Source organism: Furipterus horrens, unplaced genomic scaffold, assembly GCF_987537825.1.
Source record: "Furipterus horrens unplaced genomic scaffold, mFurHor1.1.pri manual_scaffold_7, whole genome shotgun sequence".
NCBI classification, from domain to species: Eukaryota; Metazoa; Chordata; class Mammalia; order Chiroptera; family Furipteridae; genus Furipterus; species Furipterus horrens.
The window spans coordinates 14043563-14071098 of NW_028327177.1; the positions used below are offsets into that span (position 1 = coordinate 14043563).

Sequence of the window (27536 nt, forward strand, 5' to 3'; positions counted from 1 at the left end):
TTCTTTCTTTAAATTGTTTTTCTATTACAGTTGTCCCATTTTTTCCCCTGTTACTCTCCTCTTCCTCCACCCTCCACACCCTCCCACATTCAATCCCTGCCCTGTAGTCCATGTCCATTGGTCATTTATACTAGTTCCTCGATTAGACCCTTCCCTTTCTTGCTTCCCTCCCCCTTCTTGCTTCCCTCCCCCTCCCCCCCTGGTCACTGTTAGTCTGTTCCTTGTTTCCATGCCTCTGGTTCTATTTTGCTCATTTGTTTGTGTTGTTCATTGGTTTCCTATATTAGGTGATTGTTCTTAAAAATTGATGTGGTCTAAACTGTCTGATCTCTAGATACCTCTGGTATTTCTCCCTCTATTTTTTCCTCTCTCCCACCCTTCCATCAACCATTTATTGATGGCCCACTATAGAGCAAGCACTCTAATGAGGGCTAGAATTTTTTTTTTTAATTTTTTCATCTTTTTCAAGAGCTCTGTTCATATGCAGAGAAACCCAGGCATCAGAATGGGTAGAGAAGACAAGTGTTGGAATAGAAAAATAATAATTCAAAATTCTACCATCTCTTGCTATTTATGTGATCATGGTCATTCAAATTCTCAAGCCCATATTTTTTTAGAAACAGAGGTAATAAATGAACCTGTCCAGGGGACTGTCCCAAAGAATAAAAGATTGAGAAATTGTCCACAGTTACTCCCAGCTCATAATAACTGTCCAATAAGTTGTTGATGTTTTTATCATTGATAATAATGATGATAATATCAAGGGTTCATAGGTCCATTTCCATGTAAATCCTCTATCTTTGTCTGTTGGGTCAAAAAAAGATATCTAGGAGAAAAGGTCTGTTATTGAGTCACCTGAAGTGTTAGACTCTTCACTGTTGACACTTTGTACACTCAAGGTTTTTACACCTCAAGGACCTTACATTGATTGCCAGGCATGTTCTATTGACTACACCTTGCAAGGCATCTCAGCATTTGCACAAATGGCCACTTCTCATTCTTGACACATTCCTGATACCTCATTCTCTGAGACTTCTTTCAGTGTCTCCAGCCACTCCTTAGTAGTGTCCCTGTTGGCCTATGTCACTAATCTACCTACTCAATTCTAGAGGTCCTCAAAGGATCAGTCTTAGGACCTCTACTCCAAATGTGTTTCCTTTCATTTTGACCATGGACTTGTATGTCAACTCTGTGATGGTGGCTCCCAAGCTAAGCCTCAGACTTGGCTTCTGTTTGGAGCTCCAGTATGTACACTTGCCCACTTTACATTTCTATTGAATATCTCATAGATAGTCCTCACCAAAAGGATTTATCTTTTCTTTCACATTTGCTCATTCAGTATTCCCCATGTCAACAACTGCAGTTTCTTTTTTTTTTTTTTTTTTTTTTTATTGCCTCAACCGGAAACACAGGGATCTTCCTTGACATTTCCTTCTTTTATGCCTCAGATACCAAATCTATCATAAAATTCTTCTTCTTCTTTTTTTTTTTTAAAGATTTTATTTATTTTCAGAGACAAGGGGAGGGAGGGAGGGAGACAGAAGGAGAGAAACATTGATTGGTTGCCTCTTGCACGCCCCCAACTGGGGACCTGGCCTGCAACCCAGGCATGTGCCCTGACTGGGAATGAACGAGTGACCTTTCGGTTTTCAGGCCAGCGCTCAATCAACTGAGCCACACCAGCCAGGGCTATCACCAAATCCTTTTGATCCTGCATGCAAAGCATTTCCTCTCTGCACATCTTCTCATCACCACCTGTCTAGTAGAAGCCACTGTCATCTATGGGCCAACAAAAGTTCCCGTCTCCTAACTCGTTTCTCTACTTCCATACCTAGACCCTCAACTGAGATGATTCTTTACAGGCGGCCAGAGAGAGAGTTTTAAAATATAAATTGCCTCATGTCACTCTTGGAGTAAATAACGAGATCCTTTGATTTGCCTCCAAGACCACGAGTGATCTTGCCCTTGTCTGCTCCTCTCTCCTCATCTCAAGTCACTGGCCTGCACCCTCCCTGGTCTTCTTGCCTTCAATGAAAGCACTGTTCTACACAGAACATTTGCAAATATTGTTCTTTCTGCCTCAAAACTCACACATCGTACTCTTCACCTCTATTTTTCCCTCTAGATCTCATGGTCCTCATGGTCTTTGCTACAGGTTTTATCACGTACAGCAAGTTCTCAAGTAACATCATTTCGTTCAACATCATTTCGTTATAACGTTGATAAGATGCCATAGGAACGTAACTCTTGTTTATATCCATTGGCCTGTGGTTAAATTGGTTTCGTTATACATTGTTTCACTTAAAGTCAGAGAACCTATCAACGGTGTTAAATGGGGACATACTGTACTCGCTGTTTGGCTGTTTTATGCTTGATGATCTTACATCTGCAGGTGATATCTTTTTCAGCTTCCTGAAGGCAGAAACACTGTTTTTATCTCCTTTACTGAATCTATCTGGAGCAAGGACAATCCTCACTTGTTCCTTTTTCTACTAAAGGGATCCCTGATGCTAATAAAGCTAAACATTTAAAAGTTTGAGGGAAAACAATTCCTAAGTATCAGGAAGAGCAAGTCAAAGTAACTTTGAAATGTTTTAAACGATACTTTGGCGATGGGTCACTAGTTCAAATCAATTCAAGTGTAACAACAGCCAGCATACCCACTCGGCATAGGGGCAGTGTATGAGTTTGGCTGTTACGGCCATCAGTAGAATTTTGAGGGGGCGGGCGAGGATGGGCAATAGGCATCTCACAGGCTTCTTGTCAAGTAATTTTAGAAGATGTCTAAGGCTCAGTGGGTTGCTTACCTAGTGACACTCAATGAACAGAGAATCCCAAAACAATGCATAAATATGCTGACAAATACCAACATACCCAGCGTTTTGCTCTACCTATCAAAAACAGAGAAGACCCTGAAGGTTGTTTATGATATCATAAATCTTTGGCTATAGTCTGTATTATGTTGGTGCTAGACTTCTTTGCTTGAAAAATATGCTCTGAGGTGCAAAGGAAGTAATTACTGAGCCTTCCTGGCTACTAAAACAGAATCCCCAAACAAAACATTTTAGGATTTTTTTAAAATTAATTTTGGAGGGGATTTCGTAATTCTATGTACTACCAACAATATTAAAGGATTTAACCTTGAATTTACTGTTTGGAAGCTATGTATTCTTTCTTAAAGAGCAGAAAAAAATAGTACATGGCCACATCTTCACTCTGAAAAACATTGTAATATATCATTTCTTTCTGAATTTCTATTTCAGGTGGCAATTAACATTATTTCAGTTTACCGCTGTTAATATCTTCAGCACTTGAATATATCCAACCAAAAATCTAGATTGTCTAAAACAGTCTTTTTACCTAAGTCTGGTTGAAAAGTATCAATATATGCGTACATTTCACATCAGTATGGCACGTTACTTACGGTAGCAGCAAGGCAACTGTCCATTAACCCGCCTCCCCTTCGGCCTAGAGAAGGGCCATCAGTTAACTCCTAGCCATTTGAAATGTAACCAAGTGGGTGACCGGCCTTGGCTTTCAGGCTGGGAAGAGTGGGCTGTGCTCTCAGGTGGAAATGAGAAGAGACGTATTGGTCTTGGAAGGTTTTGTACACATTCCTGCCAGGAAATGAGGCAATGGGTTGGCTGACCTCCGAGTCCTTGGTACCTGTGGTACTGGTGACTCGCAGTCACCTTTAGGAAATGAGGAATCAGGCTGGGGGTTAGTAAGGAGGAAGGATTTGCAATGCACATTTAGATTATAAAAAACAGAAAACTGGTTCCGGCTGTTAATTTAGAAGAGGCTGTAGAGAACAGAGTCCCAGAGCTTGAAGTCCATTCCTAAAGTCCATGGAAACCCTGCTGGCGAGACTGCCCAAGTCACTTTCCGTTGCCAGTGGGAGGGCTGTGGCGGAAGGAGGGCTAAAGTCAGATGTTGAAAGTGACAACTCGTGAGCCCGATATGATCCACATACATGACTGGTTTGGCTCTCGGGGGGGATGGAAAGTGTGGGCAAATTTTAAATTGGGAGACTTCATAAGACTTCCGGACTTCCAGGTCTTAAAAATGGAAGTGGCAACACTCAGCCTGTATTCTAGCTAAAATAGGTGGGGATTGCTCACTTCAGGAAAATAAAACTGTCTCGTGCACTGTGGCCCACCGAACCCCATCGTCCCTTAGAGTGGCTCTCTTCACACCTTTACGTCATCCTGGCGACATTTGAGTTTGTGACCTCTGGTGGAATTGGATGAGGACGTTGCCCCAGGTGCGTCAAACTTGCAGAAATATACAATCGGAATTAAAACGTATTCCAAATAATTTGTAAGGAACTCTAATCGAAATACCAGAATTTGCCAATGATTAATATTTGGAAAACAAATTCCTGTAGGTTCATATCATTCTTACTCTCCTACATGAGATGGGCTTTCTTGAAATGAGGATAAGCGGGACAGGATAACAAATCAGTGAGAATTACACGTAAGCTTGGATCTGTAAGTCAAGATTCTCTTGGGTGCACGTGCACTGAATGAGCTCAGCTCACTAACCTCCTCCCTACAGTGGTGACTTACATAAAGATGAGGAACTGAGGGGCATCTGACTTCGGGCCAGGCTCTGTTCAGGAAATCCAATGATGCTATCCTATCTTTCTCCCTCCCTTCTCTCACCCTACTTTTCTCTTTCAGTCTCTCAGCTCTATCTCTTGCTCCGCTGTTATCTTAATTTTCTGGCAAAATCTCTCCATATGGTGGCAAAGACAGGCACTGACAGCAAGGCTTGGCTTATATTGTCCGTTGAGATGTGATCGGAGAAACCAAAGCAATTCTAGTAAAGACTGTTTATTTGCCTCTTCTGGGTCACTCGCCCAGCATTAATTTAGCAAAGACTGTATTTACATAGCGCCTATATTGAGTCAGGCCCTGCTCTTGTGGGTCTTACATTGTGGGAGGGGGCAGAAGGGAATCACAAACTAAAAAATAAACTTAATAAGCAAGAAAATGATACAGTACTTTAGGAGTGGAAATACTATAGGATTTTTTTTTTTTTTTTTTTTACAATGCCCACCAGGTGAGGAGGAGTAGCTTTCAAAAGACAAAGGAGAGATTCTTTTACCAGAAATGGGCAAGGGATGCAGTATAGGCAAAAATTAATTATTCACATTACTAGTTCTACAAATGGGAGTGTTTTACAACTGAGAACATCATCTCTGTGTCTCCTATGTGCTGCTTTGGGTTGGGGGGAAAAAGAGTAAGACTGGTTCACCTACCAGGGGGGCACCATGAAATGGCAAGTGAGACCCCTACACAATATGCTCCCTGCCTCACGCTTCATGCTTAGCACTGCCAAGTCTCTTGAAGTTCCCTAAATGTTCCATCTGATTTTCGTGTCCTTATCTTTGCCTATGCTGTTCCCTGTGCTTTGGGTTCCCTTCTCCCTCCTTCCTGACTCTTGTTTTTTGTTCAAAGACTCCAGCTAAGTTAAGTGCCCCACCTATGGGCTCTCCAAGAACCTGTGTGCTTGTCCCTTTGGGGAAATTATTTATCTTTCTTTCCCACTTCCTAGCAGTGTGACATGCTCAGCCCATGCTATAGATGAAGGTAGTCTGCACAGTGCTGGAGCAGATGATTCAATGGCTGCTCTCGAAGACCCCTCAGTGCCCCGTCAGGCTCCACTGATTGAAGACCAAAGGCCGAGGGCCATCGCAGCCTTGCATGTCATGAAGTTATGCCAGTGCTTGCACTGCTTACCTCTAAGTCATCAGAAACAGTGGCCTGTCCCTGGCCATCAGCCTCTCACCTGCCCTTGTGGGGATTGCTAGGTGAGAACTGGCAGAAGCGGGCTTGGGGAGCCCATCAGGTCTGTTTGAAGAATTCCTGGGCAGAAGTTTGGGGAGGTGGTTAAATGGCCTCTGTGTGTATTTGTATCCCAGGTGTGCAGTTCAGTGTGTGTATGACCGTTAGCTGTGGAGCGTAGCTCTTAGTTAATGATAGTTCATAATAGTATCTGCTAAGAATAGTTGGAAATGAGGTCATCCGTGTAAAGCTCCTAGGACAGTGTTTAAAACATAGTAATTGCTTAGTAAATGTTTACTATTATAATCATTGTTACAATGAGGAAGAAGAGAAGGAAGAAGCATTCTCAGCCATCCAAAGAACTAGACAACCCAAACTGCATCCTCATAGTGACTCCAGTTTGCCAAGGGCATGTGTGCTTTGTCATTTGATCCTCACAGTCACCCTGTGGAATAGTGTCATTTTCATCCTCATTGTAGAGATGAGGAAATGAAGACTCAGAGGCATTGTTCTGGGCATGTATCTCTTCCTTTTAGCTCCTGAGCTCATGCTTTGACGATTACATCTCTCTCCTTATTTCTTTGTTCCAGAAATTCCAACTTTAGAATAATAGTGAGATGAAGAAACACAGGTTCAGGAAGTGGGACACTTGTTATATGCCTGCCACCTGTCACTCTGTTTCTCTGGCCTAGCCAGGACTGAAGTAGGGTGCCAGCCTTTACCCAAGAACAGCTTTGGAGGTAACCCAGTAAACAAGTGGCCATTTATTTGGGGAACTGTACAGTGGCCTCTATTCCTAGCAGAAAAGAGGCCCTGTGTGTAATTCAGCCACTTCTCTGGGAAAGGAGGAGTCCCAGCCACTTGCAGTGGTACCAAGACTTCCCAGTAGGGTGCGGGCTGAAGCCACATCCTCCATCTAATCCTGAAATTTCCAACTGTGCTTTATGGCACGTGACCTTTCATCTTGAAAAGCTGTGACAGGGCTTTTGCGACCATTCTCTGAGCAGAAAAGATGCAGGTGGGGAGTGGGCACCTGAACTAAATACCAAAGGCAAGGTTGGACATGAATGTTGAGACCTGAATCTTCCCCCCATTTCTAGTGTGGTTTTAGACAAGTCACTCCCTGAACCTCAGCTCTCCATGTGAACACCAAGAATCCTGTGCCACACTCAGAAAGCTCAGAGGTTCCCTCTGGCTTATAGTAGGTGAAATAAGGGCCACCCAGAGATTTCAGGTCCTAATCTCTGAAACTATAACTGTTACCCTACAAGGAAAAAGGGTCTTTGTGGTTGTGATTAAGGATCTTCATGTGAAATTATCCTGGATTATTTAAGCGGGCCCTCAATCAAATCCCAAGTGTCCTTATAAGAGAGAGGTAGGGTGAGATTACAAAGACACACACACACACACACACACACACACACACACACACATGGGACAGTGATGTGAAGACAGAGGCAGAGATTACAGTGATGTAGTCACAAAGGAGTGTGGCAGCTGGAAAAAGCTGGAAGTTTCCAGAAAAAAATGTTCCCTACAGCTTCCAGAGGGAGTATGGTGGCCCTGCCAGCACCATGACTACAGCCCAGTGACACTGAGGTTGAGCTCCGGCATCCAGACTCTATGGAATAAATTTCCGCTGGTCTAAGCCACCACGTATGTGATGTGTTATAGCAACCATGGGAAACAAATCCACCCCTCTCTGAGTCGCTGGTCTCTCACCTGGCCTTGCTGCCCATCCTTAGAGTCTCACTTGGTACCTGTTCAGAAGCAGAACAAGACACTTGTCTTTCTTTAAGCCTGCAGGAAAGCAAAGTACTCATTTCTTCTCAAGTTCTCTATTTCCTTCACTTGGCGTGTGTTTCTGTGATTGCCACCAATGAAATGCAGCCTCTCCCCTGTGCTACTCATTGTTGTTGTCCTATCTGAGAGTCAGTTTCCAATCAAGTGTCTTACCCAGAAAAGACAGTAATGTAATGACCATGAGATCATCAGTATGTGAGTAACAAAGACAACATTCATTTTAGCACCAAGCATATTCATTCCATATGTATTTCTTGAGCATTACTATGTACTAGCACATAGGCAACAGTAGGGAACCTCTAACCATGGGAACCTGAGAGGAAAAATACTTAATCTAATGGAGCTGACATTGTAGTGGGTCACATACAACAAAGCTTTTATGTATGTACCTAAGCTTCAGTTGCAGCAAAATTCTAATTTTCCGAGATTGTTAGCACAGTACCAGAACCCTGTTCCTGCTGGGTAAACGTCCTCACGGAATAGTCCCTGGCTAGGACTTCTACAAGGGGTCCTGGGAAATATTTTTAGCACTGAAGACACCACTTGGAGCTAAGCAATACAGAACTTGGGCCGTAAGAGGGTCCTCTTATTTCTCTAAATTCAACAGGATATACCTATGCTGACTTCACCTCTCCAGTCAACTCAGCTTTGAGAAGAATGTTGTAGGAATGCAAGCACTACCAGGAAGAAAGTAGAATATTTGAACTGTCTTTCTGTGTTGATGTCTCTCCTTTTCATTACTTCTCCATATCCCTAGTGCTCTCAAAAGAAAAAAAAATAGTAGTACCAATAATGTGATTTCCTTCCACCAACTCATCCTGTCTTAGAGCAGTGACTCCACTTCCTTTACTGAAGTGATGCCCCCCGCCACTGGGGGCTCAGGTTGAAACCCGAGTCATTTTTGATGTCTGCTCCTTCATAGTCCTCTTCTAGGCATCCCAAAGTCCTTGAGAATATATCCAGGACTCTACTACTTCTTTCCACTCCTTCACCTCTACCCGTGTCCAGGGAGCCATCACTTCCTGTTTTGATGACCCTGGCAGCATGCCAACTCTTCTCATTGCTCCTACACTTCCCTCCCGACCCCTAATCCATCCTCTACACAGTGACTACAGAGAATCTTTCAGTGCCCAAGTCATCCCTTGCACCAGCCTTTCCACATTCAGAATAAAACCAAAGCTCTTTACTAAGGCCTAGGACGTACTGTGTGATCTGGCCCCACTATCCTTCAAACCTCATTTCTTGTTGTTCTCTTCTTGCCTACTATTCCCTCGTGACATTAGCCTTCCTGCCATTTCTCTAACACAGGGGAACAATTTTTAACATAATTCCCGTTGAGTTTGATTTTTCAGCTGTTTTAGAGTTAAATAGACATGCTGATTTCAAAACTGTAGTTAGTTTTCTCCTATCACGTCAAGTTTTTCTCTACAGCTTACCTTAATGCGACCACTCTAAGCTGGATCAAGCCTGGATCGAGGGAAGCACTAGTGCTCTCCTATTGGCTGAGAGCAAACCTTCTTCGGGTGGGGAGGGGTGGGGGATGACCTTGGAGACCAGTGACAGGTTCATACTTGTCTAGGCTATTCAGTTACATATGAGACAGTGTGGTGAGAGGTTGTTTGCCGTTTTATATAGTGAATCATATTTCAAAGTGTAGTCCGAGTTCTTGTCTGTATACAAGGAGTTAGCAGAAGTTATTTTTTTATTTACATAAGTACTTATTTCCTTTCCTTCAGATCACGTCTGCCTCTGCTCTTTCTCGTTGTAAGTGCCTAAACAACCCTGATTTGTTTTGTTATATCTGTGGTATTTTCACCATTCCCAAAGGACAAACATCACTGCATTTGTCAGGCAAGCCTGTTTTGCATATTTTAAAGTAAAACTTGGTGATCAAGATAAGTCTTGGGTCCCTCATAAGGTATGCAAGCGATGTGTTGAGTTTGCGGATGTGGATGAAGGGAACACATGATAAATTGCCATTTGGTTCCCTATGGTTTGGCGAGAGCCCAGAGAGCACTCAACTCACTGTTCCTTTTGTATAGTGAAAACGTGAGGATAGAACAAGAAAAATAAATGTAAAAGAGAGTATCCTAGTCTACCATCAGCTCTACGCCCAGTGCCTCATTCAGCTGAAATCCCAGTGCCAGTTTTTGCTGAACTACCCTCTTTCGAAAAACAGGGGTATGGTGAAGAACTAAGTGACAGCAACGATGAAGATTTTGAAATTGAAGATGAGTCAGTTCATAAGGGATTTGATCAGCATGAGTTGAATGATTTGGCACGAGATTTGGGACTATCCAAAAAGGCTTCAGAGCTCCTAGCATCAAGGCTACATAAGAAAAACTTGCTTGAAAAAGGAGCAAAAGTATCCTACTTTCGATCAAGAGAAAGTGCACTTCTGTAGTACTTTTGAAGTGACGGTGGCTTTGTGTATTGCCATGACATACACGGTTTAATGGAAGAATTGGGAATTCCAATCTAGAACACGACTGAATGGTGACTGTTCATCGATAGCTCAAAGCAGAGCCTGAAGTGTGTCCCCCTCCACAATGGCAATTTATTTGGTGCAGTCCCAATTGGCCATTCAGTTTGTTTTCGTGAAGAATATGAAGACATAAAAAGAGTCATTGATCTGTTGCAATATCACAAGCACAATTGGATCATCTGTGTTGACCTTAAAATGGTCTGCTTCCTTCTTGGTCAGCTACGCGGATGCACCAAGCATCCCTGTTTCCTGTGAATGTGGGACAGCAGAGCTCGTGAGAAGCATTGGGTGGGGTCAAACTGGCCTCCAAGATCTGACCTCAAACCTGGTGATCCAAACATTCCACACGAGCCACTTGTTGAGAGAAAGAACATTATATTCCCAGCTCTGCACATAAAACCGGGTCTCATGAAGCTATTTGTTAAAGCTTTGCCACCTGAAGGAGACTGTTTCAAGTCTCTCAATTTGGTATTTCCTAGCCTGTCATTTGAAAAGATAAAATACTTTAATATGTATGTTTGGTAGCAGAACTTTACTACTTGTACACGATTTGACTTACAGTAACAATATATAGCCTTTATATGAATAAAATAACTCTAGATAAACAGCATATTCAGGTAATTTTTTCTTTATTTTCCTTTGTATGTACATTTTGTATGATTTTTGGGACAAAGGGAGGGTATCTTGTACCTTAAAAAGTTGACATGATAGAGAAAAACTGGGGTCATTTTGGATTCAGAGGCCAAAAGTTAGTCAAAAACAAGTGTCAGATCTAACTCAATGAAAAATTGTGCTTCCCAGTGTAATTGGCTTGACACTTGTAGATGTTCCAGTGTTACCTCTCTGAGAGGTCTTTTCTAACCACTCAAACTCTAATAGGTCCATCCTGCCAGTGTGGGTCCCTGTCTTCCCCTACATATCAGTTTAGTTGTATATTGCCCATCTCTCAAAGTAAATGGTAAAGTCATTGGGTACAGAAGACACTACTTGTCTGCACAATCCCAGCACCTAGGACGTGCCGGGCATTTCATGGTGCTTAACAAACACTTGAAAAGGAAAGAAGTAAAAGGCCAGGAGTACAATCCATAGGAAGGTCTTGGTGTTTCTTTCATCTCCCAGGATCTAGGAGTCTGTGAATGGCCCAGCAGCCTAGATCACCTGAATAGCAGTGTCGGGTCTTAGGAAATGTAGGTGCTTCTGCTTTTTGAGATTGAATTGATTTTCCCTTCTTTGATTCCTTCCTGTGTAGGCAGCTGCCTACAGAACACACTGAGTAAACCTAGGACATAGTAAGTGCTCAATAAATGTTTGTTGAATGAACAGTTGGGTTTCTATGACAAACAACAGAAAGTGACAATATAAATTGTAATAAAGGATGGAATTGACGATTGACTACTTATCACTCTCCTGATACCTGCATCAAAAGCAGCATCACATTTATTGGGGACACTTATTTTGTGGTCAACAGGAGGGGTTAGGATAGGTGATTGATGGGACTTTTGCTCCTGGAAATGATCTAATTCCTGCAAAGCTTTTTCAGAAATCAAGACTTGCGTGGTACTGTAGAAACCATCCAAGGAAAATAGTGAACCAGATTTTGTCCATAAGATTCTCAGTGTGCCCATTAACCCCACCTTCTGACTATTGGGCTTCTTATTTGAAGAGGTAGACCATTCATCTTCTGAAGTGTATGTGCTGTTATACCCAAAGACTTAGCATTGATCACACGTAGTGACCTCTGTATATTCTTCATCAATCGAGAAAAGAGCTGCAGTGTGATGACTGGGGGTGTTGGGGGCGAGAGCACGGGGTGGTGCTGTGGACATTGAACAGAAATCATTCTCTGTATTTCTTATACTCGGCTCTCACAATGGAAGTGTGCTTATTTCAAGGCAAGCCCAGAGAGGGGAGAATTGGGGGATCTGATGGAAACCACAGTGACAAGGGAAGCATGCAGACCTTCCAGAGAAAGAAAGGGGTTGAAAGGAAGCCCCGCCAGGCTGTCTGCGGGATCTGGGATGTCTGCACACTGCAGACACTCACACCCCGAGGCTCCTAGATTTGCAGTCTGCAGCCCTCCCTCACCCTCCTCCTCTCACCCTCACCCCTGCTGGAACCCATGCCTTAGGCCAGTGATCAGGATGAAGCCTTAGCTCCCACCAGCTGGAGATGGAACCCAGCCCCAGGCGTACAGTAGGCGAGTTCATGCTGCAGACTAAAACTGGAACCTGAAATGCATATTTCACAGAAACGTTATTGTAACCCGGGTTAAACGGCCTTGGAGTTTCTCTCTAACCACAGGCAGAGCATCCAGGTCTTCAGCTGAATTGTCAGTGGTGTGGGCCAGCCTCAGAGCCCATCACCCAGTGAAGAACATTGTTTCTATGGAAACCTGCAATCCGTGACCCAAATACCCAGGTTAAAATGTTGCTGTTTTATTTAACTCAGTGTGTGGGTCAGTTGGGGATTGCTAATATTAGATAAAAGTTAGGCTTCTCTTTTTTTAATGTGTAGGGTTTTTTAATTTTTTTTTCATCCAGATTATCCATTCCTGTCAAGCAGAATAATGGGGGACCCTGTATTCTAAAGTGTCTGTGTTTACGCGGAAACTTTTGATAAGGCAGATTTAGCCAAGGCTAGGATGGAACTCTTTCTCTAGCCCGTATTCACTTGCTTCTCCTTTTATTTCCTGAAACCCTGCAGGGCGAGCCTTGCTGAGGCTCACTGACAAAAAGCTTGAGCGAATGGGGATTGCCCAGGAAACCCTCCGGCAGCACATCTTGCAGCAGGTGCTCCAGCTGAAGGTGCGAGAAGAAGTCAGAAACCTACAGTTACTCACACAAGGTACCCTGCTGCTTCCAGGTGGGAGGAGGGAGGGAGGCCACTCTTGCCATCATGACACAGGGGAGCCAGGGAGAAACTGCCATTGTTTGTTGTTGTGTCTGTTTGTTTGTTTGCAGCATTTCCTTTATTTTAAAGAACGTGTCTAGATTTCAAGACCACTTTCTCCCTAAAACCTCTCTTTTTCATAGCTCACCAGGGGGAAGGATGCACAAATAAGGAAAGGATGGGCGAACAGTATTGTCTTGGCTAATTTCGAGGTCATCACATAGAGCTGTGTAGGTTGTGCACCGCACAGCCCCAGAGAGGACCGGTCACAGACGACAGGACACGGTCACTCCCCCTAGAGCTGTCCCATGTACAATCTGCACAACCGTACGGTGCAGCCCAGGCTGTCTTAGTCTGACTTCCAATTGGAAGAAGGTCTTGGGATCTGCGTGATTCCATAGTTCATATATGCCCAGTGACATAAGTGGGATTTTTGTTGCGTTTCGCTTCACTTTGCTTGTCACTGACTAATGGGAGAAGAGCATGTTAGAGGTATGTGCCCATATGTGTATATGTAAACACACACACTTTACAGTTTGTGAGAAACTCTACTTAGAATCTTGAAAATAGAACCATTTAAAAATATAGACTATAGGGAATTTAAAACTGGAACGTTGAGACCCTACATTTTTAAACAAGAACCATTAGTAACTTCAGTCTGTTGAGACCACTTAAGAGTCCTGTAACTGGAAGTGACAGCCTAAAACTAGAATTTGAAGAAAACTTTTAAGTTACACTACACGGAGCTTGTATGTCTACATAAGATTTTGTTGTTCTCAACCTCCATTGGCTATAACCCTTTATTTTATTTTAATGCCCATGATATATCATTTTAAACGAAAGGATAATAAAATATGTATTTTTGAGCCTTGGATATTTTCAATCTATAGGATATTATAATTGCATGCATACTGATATTCCAGAAATCTGGGTCAGCCAAGCTTTATGTTATTGCATTTAGATTAACCTAGCAATAGTCCATTTGCCTAGAGGAAGTAATGCACTGCCTGAAAGATGCCTGCTCCAGAGGCTAAACGCAGACTTCAAGTGACAGGAAAATAGTATTGTTTATTTGTTATACATTATTTGTACTGGTCTCCAGAGACTTCCACTGGTAAATTTATAGGTATTGGTACATTGAGTAACTTAAATTTGAATTTGGTACATTATAGAGATTCAATGATTTCTCACAAGAAAGTCTAACACAATGCTATTTATAAAACTGAAAAATTTGAGACAACCTACAGGTCCAGCAATATGGAAAGAATCAAATGGTTCTGCTTAAATTCATAAGATCTAGACCTGGACAGTGGCCTCAGCTGTTTGGCATCATCTCGTGAACCAAAAAGTAATGAGTTCAATTCTCAGTCAGAGCACAGACCTTGGCTGTGGGTTTGGTCCCCAGTTGGGGTACAAAGTGAAGTACCACCAATCAATGTTTCTCTCTCTCATCGATGTTTCTCTCCCTCTCTTTCTCCCTCCATTCCCCTCTCTCTAAAACTTTTTTTTTTAAATCATAAGATCCAGTATAATGCAGTCATTTATACTCCATCTTCAAAGAATATATAGTAACATCAGAAAGTATTCAAGAAGTACTAGGAAGTGGGGGGAAAGGCAATATATAAAATTTTAGTGATAATATGAGCCCAATTTTATAAAAAAAACATATTTTTACATGTAAATAGAAAAAGGGTTACAAATGAATATGTAATATTTTGATATTAGTTCTCTCTGTGGGTGATTTTAATTTTTTCTTTATATTTTTCTGTATTCCCCAAATTTTCTAGCATAAATCCATATTACAGTTATAATTAGGAAATACACACACTTTTTTATAAGGCTTCAATCATAATTGTATGCATCATTCTGCTAAGTTCTATTTAGCATCTGAGGTTTGCTCCACTCTTGTTTTCCTCCTGTGATGATATATTTAAAAAAGGAGACCTAAATTTACCATGTGTGCCTTAGACTCTTTTTTATCTGTGCTACTGTCAGCCTGAAGTCTGTTTGCTTTGCAAAATCATTTTCTAGTTTTCATTGCCCTAAATGCATAATATATAAGATTTTTCCTGAGATAGTACTCAAGTCTATTAAGCTAAATATATGTTTGTGTTCTGGGAAGGTAATGCTAAGTTCAGCCTTTTCAATTCTGTTGTTGTCACTTTCTGTAGCTTTGAAAAGCTGTGCATTTTGAATCCTTTCATTCTATTCCCTTTAGAAGAGGTAGCATTCTCCAGCTCTTGGATATTTTATCTGCACTCATATTACCTTTCTTATTGCCTGTCCTTTACATGTTAATGTTCAAACTCATTTTATGTCAGGCAGCCTTTTGAAAATCCATAGCCTTATCAAAAAGATGCTTTCTTTTGAAAACATAAAACAAAAAGTTGGCAAGTTTGTGGACTGTTTTCTTTTTTTCTTTTTTTCTTTTTTTTTTTTTCTGAAAATAGACATTCTAAAGACAGCTGGGTTGCCTTAAAATATTTTGGTTATATGTTTGCTATAATAAGAATTGAAGGACGGAAACTAGACTTTGGGTGATGAGCAAGCTATAGTGTATATAGATATTGAATTAATATATTGTATACCTGAAACTTATATAATATTATAAACCAATGTTACCTCAATTTTAAGTAAAAGAAAAAAAATTGCTCATCAAAGTCATTTTCCATTTCCTCCCAACACCCCCCAAACATCAACCCTTGGAAACCTCTAATCTACTTCCTGTCTATTTGCCTATTCTGAACATTTCCTATAAATGGACTCATTTAACATGTGGTCATTTGTGACTGGCTAATTTCACTTAAGTTAGTGTTTTTCAAGTTCACCCATGTTGTAAGTATGTGTCAGCACTTCATTTCATTTTATTCCCAAATCATATTCCATTGCATGAGTGTAACATTTTATTTATCTGTGAATAAGTTGACAAGCATTTGGATTGTTTCTGAATCTTGGCCATTATCAGTAATGCTATTTTCAACATTTGTGCTCAAGTTTTGTGTGAACCTGTTTTCATTTCTCTTGGGTATATTCCTAGGAGTGGAATTGTTGATGATAACTCCATATGTAACCATTTGAAGAGCTGCCAGACTATTTTCCAAAGCAGCTGTACCCTTTTACATTCCCATAAGCAATGTATGAGGGTTCCAACTTCTCCACATCCTTGCCAGCATTTGTTATTGTCTTTTTGATTATAACCATTCTGATACGCGTGAAGTGGCATCTCATTGGGATTTTGATTTGTGTTTCCCTGATGGCCAACAATGCTGAGCACATTTTCAGGTGCTTATGGACCATGTGTGTATGTTCTTTGGAAAAACACCTATTCAGATCCTCTGCTTATTGTTTAACTGGATTGTTTGTCTTTTCCAAGTTTTATTTTTGACCTATCATGCTTCACCATGCTTGCTTACCCAGTTTATTTACAAGATCTAGAGCTAAATATTTGGCTACCATTTCCAAAGAGGAATCCCATCCTCAATGGGTGAAGTCTTGCTACCTCTGGAGGCATTCAAAAGAACCTGCCACAAACTTGGAAATCAACTCTGTAATGAAATAAATGAGTAGACTCTAAATATTTTCTCTCAAGGAAACAGCATTAATTTGGATATAGAAATTAAACACATAAACATCAAATCAGTTACATCAGTTTGTAATCAGACCTCCAAATTTAATACACTCTCTGAATACTCATTTTGCCGTGTTTCTAGAGGAAATAAAATAATAGATAATTAAGCCTACTTTTCCAACTTTTGGTTGCTGTTTTAAAACTTGTCTTAAGCTTCTAATTCTACACCAGTCATTTTCACCCAGTTGGCCAGGAGCCCCAGGGTAGTCATAAGGCCATGTTGGTCAGAAATGAACTGGGAGAGCTGCTCCTAGCTGCTGTGAGTCACCTGAATTCAAGGAAAACAAAGCATTTGCCCTCTTTTGGCTTGCTCTCCTTCTTCTGGATGCTCACCAAAAGACAAGAACTGGAAGGCATTTAAGAAATGTGTATGGTGGATGCATAGTAAATATCTCTATTTATAGGCACTGTCAACTCAGCCTGACAGCAATTCCTGAACCTGCTCATCATCTACCGCCAGAGCTGTCTTTTAGCTGAGATTTGGGCCTCTGACTTCCGTGCCTTTGTTCACAACAGCCCTGTAACTACCTGACATTTGCAAGCAACATAATCAATGTTTGGCCCCGCTTTCACGTTGTTTCCTTTGGTGCCTTTGAAGCGGTTCCTTCCTCCATGCAGCCTTTTGGTCTTGTGTGTCCAGCCATTGCACCTCAGGGGTGTTGATATGGTGGGCTGGCTTGCTGGCCTGCTCTTGTAGGTAACTCCGCCTTGTTAGTGCACCTTCAGTTCTCTCTTGGGAAATGCAGTGCAGAGCAAAAATGTCATTATTATACTTTCCTTTTGCTTGATTCATGAGAAACAAAGGGAAAGGTGCCTTATGTAACAGAGCGACAGTGCAAACTATTTTGGGATCCTTCAAATTAATCTATAACCAGCCATACGATGGGCATCATTAGCGTTTTATTAATGGACGATATTTCTAGGAAGAGAACACCCAAGGGATACTAAAAGCTTTTCTTATATAGCTAATGAGTGTTAAATGTTTACGATATACAAAGCACTGCACTAATTGTCACATCTACTCCTGACATTTAGCCTCCTATAATCAGCACTGTTATTGGCCCCAATTTAACATGGGGAAACTGAGGGTGGAGAATTTAAGCAATACTCCAAAAGTCTGACAACTAGTAAAATAGTGCAGGTCTGTCTGCCTCCACAACAATTTTTTTTTTATCCATTACATTTCACCACCTCTGATCTGTCAAATGAGAATAATAATTCCTATTTATTTCATGGTGGTACTAATGATTAAATGAGCTGTTATGTGGAAGCCATATAGCATAGTTCATGACATAGTCTGTGAAAGTGAGCCAGCAGACCTTTGGTATAAAAGGCCAAACAGTAAGTATTTCAGTCCTTGTGATTTGTACCATGTGAAAGCAACCACAGACCATCCTAAATGAATTGGACATAGCAATGTTCCAATAAAACATCATGTACCAGCATAATTTCTCAGCATGATTTGTGGGCCCCTACTTTACAAGCTTAAAAATATAAGCTTTTGATATTATTGTTTTTATTCTTAGTATCTTGCATTTTGAGTTGTAAATGCTTTCTTCAACCCTAGGGACACTATAGTATGGAGCCACTCTTGGCTCCTTTTCAGTGTCTTTCTTGTCTACAAATGCGTGGCTAGTGTACAAATATAAGAGCAACTTTGAGAGTTAGGTAGATTCATGCAATAGAAAGTAGTGTTTCCAGAGGAGGAGAGGGCAGATGAAAGTAGTAAAAACATCCATCTTCAAATGCCTTTTTAATTAGTGCCTACAAAATGAAAAAAAGAAGAAGAGCATGATTGTTTACTGAGGCCAGTTATAGCTCATTAAATATCACTGTTCCCCAAAAGACTTTTTCCACATTGTCCAAATATATGTGTCAAATTTTAATTGCAAATTTCATGACCAGACGGACTTTCCCAAAGCTCCATCTTTTGAAACAACACAAATTAGAAACACTACTTTCCAATCCAAGAAGACTTTTCAGAACCATGTGTACAGACTGGGTATTTTGGTCCCCTCAACCCTGCAAAGATACTTCAGCAACTGAAGTAGTTCATCTGAATTGAAATAGGACATCCGGTCCACCACCTAGCTTAAAGAAGAAAGCCTTTATAAAACATAGCAATAGACTCTTTGAGAAATTTTCCAATCTCATTTTACAGATTTGGGCACCAAGACCCAAAGAGGATTAGAGGATAGTCCATAGTGACACAGCTCGTTAGTGGCATAACTGAGACTAGAACCCAGTTCTCCTAATTCCCAATGAAGTATTCTTTTTCTCACTGTTTTTAAGTACAATTTACGTATGATAACATGTTTACTTTCAGTCCTCAGTTTTTCAAGTTCGGACAAAGCATATAGTTGTGTAACCACCACCACAGTCAAGATATAAAAGTTCCATATTGAAAAAGTACCCTCCCTGGCACCCCATTGTTGTCAACCCTTCTCATTACTCCCAGCCTCTGGCAACCACTGATAATGTTTTCTGTCCCTTTAGCTTTTTTCCCTTTTCATAATGTCATATAAATGGAATCACAGAGCCTGGCTTTCTTCACTTACTACAAAGCATTGAGACTCTGTGCTGTGGTGTGTATCACTAGGTCCTTCGTTTTCATTGCTTACATTGGATGGATATATCACAATTGGTTTACCCTTTCCCCAGTTGAGAGACATCTGGTTTGTTTCCAGTTTGGACAAATACTAATACAGCTACTATAAGCATTCACATACAGGTTTTTATATAAAATCAGTTTTTACTTCATTGAGTAGGTACCTAGAAGTGGGATTACTGGATTATATCATACATATATGTTTGTCTCCATAAAAAAAACTGCAAGGCCAGTATTCTTAAAGTGAGAAAAGTATATTAACAGTATTAGAGTGGCTTTAATACATATAAAAATATGTATTAATGTTTTTATTGGAGGTTTTTGGAAATTACTATATCTTTATAGAAGTCCCACCTCATGCTTCCTGGAGGCATCACCATTTTAAGAAGCCCCTGTTTACCTGAGAGTTTGTAGTAAATTATCTCAAAATAAGTTCACGTCAGACATGTTTATGGTTTACTCATTAATTTGATAAAAAAAAAATTTTCATTTTTCTTAGTATCTTTGTACAGGTAATATGCTATGGCTTTCTACAAATGTCACTGGGAAATGTTTCCTTTGTCTCTCTTCTAAGGAAGAAAGTCTCATATTTCCAGCTCCTAAGGTGGAAAACATGGGCCAATCTGATCCCCTTCTATGCATATAGAAGTATGTCTGATGGCCTTTTCTATGCTCTCAAATCACACCATTTGAATTTTCAGGCTTCTTCTTATCTTTTATTTAGTTGTGCTATTGGTGTTACAGATCTGGTATTCTCTTTATACTTGCCTCTTCTGCCCTATTGTTGGGCTATGTCAAGCTTTTCCTCCTTGGTACTCCTCTGTTTTCATGAACATGATAATGACTCTTCATGGGTCACCTCTTCTCTTTTTAATGTCTCCTTCTGAGGCTGGGGGCAAGCTGCCTCCCCGACCACTCCCCAAATGTTGCTGTTCCCTGTCTATGGGTCTGCTTACCTCTTCTCATTTTCATGCTCTGTGGAGAATCCCATCTACCCCCATTGCTTTAACCATCTGCTACTTCATAGTGACTCTCAAATACATCTTAGACATCTTCGAAGCTTCAGCTCCTCATTTTAAACTCCCCTAAATATTCCGCTGACATCTCAAAATATCCAAAATTAACCCCACTGGTTTTCTCACCATCTCTCTAGCCTATTCTCCATCCCCCAACGCCCCAGCCCATATTTCTTCTCAAGGTTAATAATGCCATTGCTCACTTCATCACCTAATATAGAAGCTCAGAGTCACCTGTGATTACTCTTTTCCTTTTACTGATCATATGTAATCAGTGATCAAATCCTCGGAATTCTGCTTGTAAAATGGGTTTCCAATCTTTCCTTGCTTCAACACCGCCCCTGCCACAGTGTTAGTTCATTCCTCCTTAGCTCCTTCATAGGCCATTAGAGTAACCAGCTAATTATTATTTGATCTCTAGTCTGTGCCCTGACCCATTCATTCTCCTTTAATTAATGTCCTACTACTATTGCCAGAGTTCATTTAAATGTATTTCTGACCACATTATTTTCCTCCTTAAAACATTTGATATCTCCCAATTGCCTACAAAATAAAAGTTAAACTCTTTAACATCCCATAGAAAGCCATTCTGGGCATTTTATAGATGTATTAACTTTGGGTAAGTCACTTATCAGAGATTAAGATTCTTCAATTGTAAAAATGGGGATTGGCTCTATTTCACAGAGTCATTATGAATATGGTATAATAGAACTCACAAAGGACCTAGCCTTGATAACATAGCACCTCTTCTGAGAAACCTTGCCTCCTCTCTCAGGCAGAACCAATCATTCCCTCTTCTGCATTGCTAAGCACTTTGTTCCTGCCAGTAATTCACTATGATGTATCCTTTTTTTGTTCTTCCATCCAATGAACAGAGGCTGTGTGGTGGGTACTGGGGATAAAAAGGAGAACCCAGTCTAGCAATGAGCATCAGATGTGTATGCCATTGTATTAGAGAGATGCACAGATGTATAGTGATAGCACAGAACTAGAACATAGTCTTAATAGGAATAGGGGAGATAAAGGAAGACTTGCCAGAGATATAGCACATGAACTAAATTTTGAAGGATAAAAGTTGGGACAGATGGGCAAAGGCTGGCATGAGGCAGAAGCAGGAACCTCCACAAAGGCACGTTGGCACAGTGTCTCTCCATCTCTCCTATAAGCCATAGACAACCTCAGCTGTCTTCTGATTTTTCTTTGTATTCCTACATCCTAGCACAGTACCCAGCCGAGAGTAATTCCTCTGTTTTTTGCAGATTTTAATTCAATGGTTGCCCTTTTTTCTATTTACTAACTCTATTTCATTTTCAACTTAATCTTCTCAAAGCAGTGAATGCAATATCAATTTTTTATGAGTTCATAATTAAAAAATGAGAGGAGCTACAAAGTCATTTTGGATAATCTTTCTCTATGACCCAGAGCCTCTTTTATTGCCTGTGATTTTGTGTGTGTGTTGGCTTGACCAGTCAAGATCATGGTGAGGGCTCTTAAATACAATACACACCTTTGGCAAGAGCCCTTAAATATATAAGCCAGCCATTTGCCGGGACTTATTTTGCCTTATATTTTCAGTTCTTAAGTGTCCTTCTGAGAGACATTACTAGGTGACATAAAGTGAATATTTTCTCCTAGAACCCATTTAATTGCCCAGGGGCTCGTGGTGGATGAGGATATTAGATCTGTAATTTTATAGGGTTTTGTGCAGATTATTTTTATATAATTGAGGGGTCTTTCATTACTACTTTTTCACTCACTGTTATTTGATTATGCTCTGCCAACCAAATATTTCTTCCTGGTTACATCAAAGATAGCATTTCCTCAAATGAACTTTCTCCCAACACCCTGTCTTACAGATTTTGTGACCGGTGATATTTCTAACTTTATCAAGTATCTGGGACTTGGCTGAAATTTCCTGTCAGCTGAGCTTTATATTTAGAAGCCTACACACCAACCTACATCTTGGGGGCTGGGTTAAGTTCACACGTCAGCTGATCAGTAGGAGTTAGCATTGTGACACATGCACCCTGGCTGGCATCCACTCCTCTTCCATTTTCATTCCGGGAGGTCATTATGGCCGATTCATTCGGGAAGGTGTTTCGTTTGAAGTGGGACTTGCAATGGGCCCTTGCTTCTTGACTTGTATTCTTCATGGTAGAGACTGACGACCTCTCCATCCAGCAAGTGGAAGAAGCACAACACAATTTTCTCGTTTGGACATGTTCTCTCAGGAATTATTCTCATTGCTTCTGCACAGCCCAGTGTTTAACGGCTTATTTTACATGTGGAGAGAAACCTTTATGGAACCCCCAAATATTCCAAATATTTTCACATCTGCCTTGCAAAAATCACCAACCAGCATTCTTTACCATTGATCCCTTTGCACCTCAGTGTTGCAGGTGAAATAAACAATATATTTTATGTCTCTTATTTGGAAAGTTCAAGACAGCCATGGGATTACATTGTTATTTCACCTTGACCTTGTGGTTTGAAGGATCTTGAGTGACAGATATTTATATGGGTTTTCTACACGTGACATTCATTGATTTCTTCAGGGTAAATCTAAACCCTGTAGTCTGGGCTCTATGGTGTTCAAATATTTTATGGGCTTTTTGGAAATGCAACTCTAATAGGACAATGGCATGTGGACTAGATGAGAGAAAAATCCATTTTCAGGGAGACACTGAGCTGGTTCGGCTTTTCTGAGAACAACTAGAGAATTATGTCATCTATGTGCTTTAGAATTTGTGTCCCTAGTAATGTATGTTGTCCGCTTTCTCTATGGCCTTTTTTTTTGGAGTCACCAATACCCAGGGCCTGGAATAAAGCTCTACACAGTGTAGGCGTTTTCGGCTCTCCTTGTATCCAGGTTTCTACATGCCAATTCCAGAAGGCATCACAACATACACTGTGAAAGGCCCAGTCCTGTGCCCCAGCTAGGACTTAATATTTATTCTTCTCTGAAATAGCCTCTTCATTCTTAGTATCTTCCTTCTCTGTTTATTCCTTTGTAGTAGTAATAACACAGTACTTCGTTCAAAAATCATTTATTGAGATTCTACTATGTATCCAACACTATAGGTTATGTGTTAGGGATACAAGGATGAGCAAGACAGTCTTTGTCCTTGAAGTCAAGTGAAAGCAACACAGGGAAAGACAAAGGTAAATGCAGAATTCTAGGATTGTGTAGGAATGGCATCCAATTCACAAGAAATATATTGGGAAAGTTTACAAGAGTAGGTAACCTCTGAATGGAGCCAGGTGCTGTAGTTAGTCTGGGTGTGTTTATTTTCTCTTTAGTTATCAAATATAAAATTGCTAGGACAATAAGTACCTTGGAGAGATATACCATGCCATGAAAGTATATTTACTAAAAAATAGTATATTTACTGAGTGTCTGCTGTGTGTCAGACCCTTACAGGTGTTGATGAAATTTCTTGAGCAAGATAGAAATAGTTCTCAGGTACATGGACTTTACATTTTAATGGGGAAGACCCTCATCAAACAAGGAAGCATAGTAATGTGGTGAATGATGGAAAAGCGAATGTTAATTATACTTTGGAGTGTGAGTAAGAGGGACTTGGCCTGATACCAAGGGAGCAGGAAAATTTCCCTCAAGAAGCTAAGATCTAAAAGAGGAAGAAGAGGCATTAACTAGGGCAGGTGGGGAAAATGTCCCAGTTGAAAGGAAGAGTCTGGTCTGAAGCCAAGATTGAAGAGGAGGCATGTTGCATTCCAGGAACACAAGGAAGGTAGTAGCTAGTATGACTGGAGGGTCAAGGGTGAGTGAGAAGAGAGGGGACAGAGCAGGAAGTGAGGCTGGAAGGGTAAGGGAGATGCCCAGAGGTGAAGCGAAGGCCTTGTTTTTTACTCTCCTTAAGGCATTTAAAGTTCCTTAAGACAGTGGGGAGCCACTGAAAGGTTTTGAACCAGAGACCATCCTGATCAAATTTGTGTAAATGCAAGATAAGGAGACACACCGGAGAAGGATGACAGAAGCCAGACATCTAGTTAGGAAGCTGTCACATTAATCGATGTAGGAGATGATGGCACCTGAACGAGGGCAGTTGCAAGTAGGGATGGAGAGAAGTCGTTCAGGAGACTAGGCAACCTGTCGTGACAGATTAAGAAACAGTAAACACTAAGATGCCTCTGACAAGCTTCCTTTTCTCACACAGTTTTCCCCCTCCATCCTCCATCGTCCATTATTTTGGGCTGCTAGGAACGGGAGGTGTGTCAATTGCTGAGCTGCCTCCTGCATATACCTGAGATATCAGGGCACAAATAAATCAAATTTGTTTATCTCCCAACTTGACATCATAATGAAGCAGAGATGCCAGTGTAGCATTTCCTGATGCCCCCAAATATCCTGAGTAATCTTAATCTTGTTAGATCAATGACTTGACATTTTGCTAGCTGCCATTTTAATTGATTTAACTGAAATTGATTTGGCATAAATGAGTGCATGGAAAATTATTAACAGTGACCTCAAAGGTTTCAAATGTCTGCTATGTAAGAGGTGATATGGCTTTGATACATACATCTGAAGGCTCACCCTTTCCAAATTGTATCAGAGAAGTGAAACAAATGTATAACACTAAAAACTATTAAACATTAATGAGGGTAGTATACAGAGAGTCTGAAAATATATAAGCATTTGAGTATACATTTCAGTTCATCCCAATTCTATCATGTTGGTTGGTTGTCATGATTCATGTTTACGGTAAACTACAAATGTGGGTACTTATCCTTACTTCTAAGTATCAGGAAATTTGAGTTTTCTTTTGTCCCTCGTGTCCCTAAAATTCAGACCATACCATGGAACAGAGGAAGAAGTGAAAAAACAGCAGAGCAAATGTCATTGACCTAAATTTGTTTTGTTTTGTTTCATTTCAAATTGATCCTCTCCTGGGACTTGGGTATTTGTTTTGTTACACAAAGAGTTTTACTATAATAATTTTGGCCTGGCAGGATTTCACATGTACTAAGGCGTAAATAAATGGTCTCTAATTTTCTTTCTGTTTCTAGAAGTTTAAATACGCGTTATCTTCTGTGCTTCCCCTCTCCCTTCCTTTTCTCGTCGTCTCCCCGACGCCTCCTCACTCCCCAGTGGGCTCCTTCACTAACGACTCCTCTCAGCCCTCAGAAGGACTATTAGAAATTTATTAATTAAGGACCTTATTCGGCTTTTTAGTCAGGGAAAACCATTTGTTTTAGAGCTGATTTTCTACTTTAATTAAATGAAAATGTCACTCAGTCAAATGAATTCATTTATACTTATTTATCCAGTTCTCCAGGCTTAAATTTCATTGAGCCTTGGGCTCATCACATTTGCTCACAGGATGAACTGAAAAATGTCTCTCACATTGGTTTAAAGGCTCACAAATTATTACTCCTCCCCCCGTAGAAGTATTGTCTAAACAAAGCCCTGATTAACAAATATGCAAATGATGATTTTCTTGTGTATATGTTATCTAAGCACATAGAGGAATATGTATCTGTGCGCACATGTCACCTGTATGTGCTAGAGCAGGAAAATGGGGGGTTCCCATCATTTTAAGTCTTAGGACTTAAAGTGTCAAAGGTAATATTTTAATCATCTGTGTGTCTTTATTTGCCTTTCAAAATGCTAATTGATGGTGAAATGTTCAAAGTCCACCCAATCTTTCCCTTCAGATTTTTTTGAGGATTACTTATTAAGTATGGTCTGTATCTAACATTATAACAGGTGCTTTAGGATATTAAAATAAAATAAGCATGCTTGGTCATTCACTCACTGAACAACTTCTATTGTGTACCTATGTGTTGAGCTAGGTATTTACTCAGTGATAAACAGTGTATTTCTGGACATTGACAAGTAGTCTTGCTGCAAAGTCTTTTTGGCATGAACAAATCATGTTTACTTTCCTGAAGGCTAAGGCACTGGTTCTTAGGAGTTCTACTCTGCTCTCCCAAAACACATTTTGAAAGGGGGGAATGTCACCTTAAATACTTCTCAAGAAAAAACTTCCATTAACTTGGTTCTGTATCTTATTAAAAGGGTAGAAATGGGCTCTGATGCCCCACTGGCATGGTGAGACTATTATTTAGACCTCCTGGTGATCTCACAGCCCCACAGGCAAGCTCCTTCGTCACCACCCTTTGTGGTAAAATCCCTGTGAGTTCCAAGATCAGGTCTGAGGTATGGGGCTAAAAAACTGGTTCCCTCCTACACACCTTGTCATTTTTTTTTCTGTGATATGAGCAGGCTTTTCACATCATCTGTTTTGTTTTATTTTTTTTTAACTTGAAATGGTCTGGAGACAAAATTGGGTTTAAAGGGTTTGAAAGTAGAGTTTCCAAAATCTTAGTGAGTGTCTCCATAAAATAAGCACAATTTTAATCTTGAAATAAGTTACCCTTTTTTTGTCTCCTCTGCATCATAATAAGAGTTAAAATTATGACAGCTTGACAGTTTCTATTGTGTGAAACAGTTCTACTGAGAGTCAGTTGACCCTTGGGTTAATCCCATACTTGGGTTAGGAACTGCCAGTACTGGAGTTTCCTCATCCTTAAAATAGCTCCTGGGAGATACTAAGTACTGTGGCAGTAAAGGTAATTGTAATAATTATTGCTTAGACTTGAGGGAGCCTATCCTACTTAAGCCCTGGACTTAGAAAGAAAAGGGTGAGAAAGAGTTGACCTATTTGTCCCTTGATATGGATGCTAAAAGTGTTGACTCTGGCTGAAATCCCATGGCCCAGGTGTAAAGGAAAAAGTGATCTGATTTCTCCTAAGGTAGAATGGCTTCAAGTTAGGAGATCCACTCCAGATTACATGAGGACAGATTAGGGTAGTCCATGGAATAAATATTTATTGAGCATCTATTATATCTGAGATATCGTACTAGGCCAAGACAGTCCCTTACTCCAAGGATCCTTGAGACCAATGAGAATTCCAGACACTTAGACTTTTAACTTTTCTAAGTCATATCAAAATTGGTCCATGGACCCAGAATGCTTAGCCCTGCCTGAGGCCATGGTGAATGGCGGCGGCAGCAATAATCACTACGATTTAGTGTATGCTCATTATGTTATCAGCAGTGTTCTGAGCACACTATTTGCCTTGTTATTCTAGCCTTACAACTACCCTATGAGATCGGAGTTATTATCACCACTACTTGGCAGACCAAAAAACCAAGGCACAGGGAATCATGAGACTCCAACCAGGTCACACAGTTTAAGAAGTGATGGAACAAGGATTTGAACACAGGTTCTCTTCAAAGCCCACCTTCTTAGACATCGTGCCCACCTTCTTAGACATCATGCTAAGTTCATTG

The 27536-nt window shown here is 40.6% G+C and overlaps 1 protein-coding gene across 2 annotated transcripts in view; it reads left to right on the forward strand.

Moving 5' to 3' along the window:
• Window positions 1–27536, forward strand: part of SAMD12 (sterile alpha motif domain containing 12) — a 323498-nt gene that overhangs the window by 168026 nt on the left and 127936 nt on the right. For both annotated transcript variants that reach the window (XM_090283426.1, XM_090283427.1), the window contains exon 4: window positions 12781–12921. In XM_090283426.1, coding sequence (XP_090139552.1) covers window positions 12781–12921 — 141 coding nt within the window. The remainder of the gene's footprint in view (window positions 1–12780; window positions 12922–27536) is intronic.